Below are 2,928 nucleotides of genomic sequence, written 5' to 3' on the forward strand. Positions count from 1 at the left end.
TCCCTCCCAGCTCGAATACACAACATAGCTATAATTATAATATTTACATGAATGCAATGTTTAGCAGTACAACGTCCAGAGTCAACACTGATGTATGTATGCATGCACCGACACGAAGAAAAACAAAACACCCCGCCACTCTTTGTTACAGCTACTTTGCTTGCAGACTATTCCTTGCTGTAGCGCTTAAGTATATTGCAACTATCTTCTCTGCTTCCTTACCACCAAACCCGGACACATATTCTCGACGCTCCCGAACATTCCCCAGCAATCAATTTGCAGCATCTCCATTGCACCCGTGTTTATGTTAGCCAGAATGGTGTATTTGTGATCCTTGTGCGCCATAAGACCTTGCGCCGTCACAAGCGCCTTGATACCCGCCTTTTGCAGTTGTGCCGTCAGCGAGTCGACTTCGTCACGAGGTAGGCATTGAACTACTGATATCCCCGGAAACTCGACCTTTCTTGGTGTTGGGGCATTAGGACATCCATGGAGAACTTGTCCCAGGATCCCCTCGCAGGCCTCTTTGAACCACCACATCCACTCCGGGGACGACTTCGCGGTGATTTGGCGCTGGTTCTTGACGAACTTCAGGATGTCGTTGGCTCCTTTCAATGCGAGGGACACGGATGCAGCCAGGTTTTCAAGGTGACGTCTGACTTCGTCCTCGGTCAAGGATAATCCGTTGGCTGGAGGGGGTGTTGGTAGTGGCGGGCAGGAGCGGGGCTTCTTCGCTAACGACTCGGCGAGGAATCGGGCGAAGTCTTCCGCAGTCCACAGCGGCTTGTTGTCGTCAGCGGCTTGAGTTGGAGCTCGGTTGTCTTGCAGGGTATAGGGGTCATTGGGCCGAGACTTCTTGGCAGGCCTGTCATCTGGTGCACCCAAAGACCCTGCGCCACTCGAGTCGCCCTGCGAGAATTCCCGTCGAACCAGACCGTTCGATACCCAAGTTCTCGTGTCCGGTTTCGGCTCCGATGGTAGGGTTACTGCTCCCAAGAATTGAACCGGGTCCTCGACAACTAGGGTTACTGCTCCCAAGAATCGAACCGGGTCCTCGACAACTAGAAGCTTGTACACCTTTGAAAGGTAGTACATGTGCTTGCATGCACTGCCATAGCGCGCAAAATACTCGCAGCTGCAACTCGTGAGGCGGGCTGGTGCGCCATTGGCCCGGGGCTGGAGCTGGACCGTGTATGCATCGGTTGCCGGTGTGCTGAATGAGGAGATGACAAACTGTTTCCAAATACATATGATTAGTACTGTTGTTGACTAAATAGAAAGATGATAAACTTACATCATTATCAAACTTGTGGACAAGTATGCCTAGCAAGTCCATTATCGCCGGGGTGTAGCCTTCGGCCTTTGCCTTTGCAATGGACTGAAACCTGTTTGTCGTTTGGCGCTTGTACCCATCCGCAACCTGAATGTGCCCCATGAGGTAATGGGTGTGTACCCAATCAGTAAGTACCTGGAGAACTTCATCGATCCGGCGCCGACCATCCATGTTGGAGAGGTAATGGGCCTTGAGGACCTTGTGCCATGCCTCGGTGTAGTTGTTAGTGTGGATCCCTTGATGGGTTGTCTGCATGAGATAGAAGCAGAATTGATATCAGTGGCTCAAACAATCATTCATAAAACGAGCAACTTACTGATTGATAAGCAATAGCCCAGTGTACAATGTTGGGTGCCCACTGGCTCTGGACGTAGTTGACAAGAGATGTGCTGACGGTCAACCATTTGCTGTAGAAAACTTGAAGCTTTGCCTCTGGGTCGCGCTGGTCATACAGGACATCCCGAAAATTGGCTAGGGCCTCGGCGTGCAATTGCTCTCGTACGTAGAATTGAGCCCGGCCCTTGAAGGCCTTGAGAACGTGGAATATACACCAGTATAGCTTTGGGGCCCGTTCGCGGAGATCGGAGTACACCGACTTGATGCCGTTCCTGATTGCCAACGCGCAATCACTCATGAAGGATAACGGTACAATACCGGTAGAGTCACGCAGCCACTGTACCACAGACTGGATTGGCTCACTGCAGTGGCGGTGGGTGAAAAGGACAATGGCAATTGGGGTTATCAAGCAGACCATCACTGGAGTGAACATGTAGTTTGAAAAGAAACTTACGTTGCAGCAGAGGCGGTGAACGCCCAGCATATCGGAAGACCTTTGCCCACGACTGGGTCTTGTATGACAAAGGAATACAGACTAAACTTCTTTCCTTCGGAAAGGGAACCATTGTCAACAGTGTTGTGAGTGCTATCGAGCATGATCATCGCGCGGCCGTGCTTGAGCATTGGCTGCTTCTGCCAAGGTGATTGAAAGGCAAAAACGAAATCGGCTGAGTCGTGCGGTACCGGGAGGAATGTATTCCAATCTTGCTGTGTCAAGTTGTCGTTCCAAAGGCTCAGCGATTTGAACGGATTGGGATCACGTCTTGCCAACACGGCCATTTGGGTGGCAACGAGATATTGGTATCGATCAAACTTCAGGCTGCTTGCCTCCAGCTTGACGGTGGCACTGTGCATCTGTTGAATGAAGGATGAGGAGGCCAACTGTCAGTATAGTGTACCCTCTGCAAAATCCACAGAATAAGCTGAAACAACTCACCATTGAAAGCTCCCAGCACTCCGCCAACGCCTGTATTCTGGTCCAGCCAAGCCCCTCCAAAACACGTTCAGTCAGCCAGCTGTCCACCATTTGGGGGTTTTGGTTTTGTTTGATCTCATCTTCAGAGAACGGATCTTGGTTGTTGTGCTGCCAACGCCATTTGACCCGCAGTGTATTGGACTGAGCATGGTGGAAGATGGAGAACCCGCTTTTGCAACCACATTTGCGAGAGAGAGTGTGCTGCTTGCGAGAGTTGGGTACCGGTTCGTGCTTTCCAGACAGAGGACAAATGTAATCAAAACAAAAGTGGTGGAGGATGGGA

The 2,928-nt window shown here is 50.9% G+C and overlaps 1 protein-coding gene across 1 annotated transcript; it reads right to left on the minus strand.

Moving 5' to 3' along the window:
• Positions 1 to 201: 201 nt before the first annotated feature.
• On the minus strand, positions 202 to 1,504 carry PtA15_4A104 (uncharacterized protein; the record flags this gene model as incomplete). The annotated part of the gene is made up of 2 exons (XM_053167954.1): positions 202 to 969; positions 1,295 to 1,504. The coding sequence occupies 2 exons, from the start codon at positions 1,502 to 1,504 to the stop codon at positions 202 to 204; spliced, it is 978 nt and encodes a 325-aa protein (XP_053019211.1).
• Between the last annotated feature and the right edge of the window lie 1,424 nt (positions 1,505 to 2,928).

This window comes from Puccinia triticina, chromosome 4A, assembly GCF_026914185.1.
Source record: "Puccinia triticina chromosome 4A, complete sequence".
In the NCBI taxonomy this organism is placed as follows: domain Eukaryota; kingdom Fungi; phylum Basidiomycota; class Pucciniomycetes; order Pucciniales; family Pucciniaceae; genus Puccinia; species Puccinia triticina.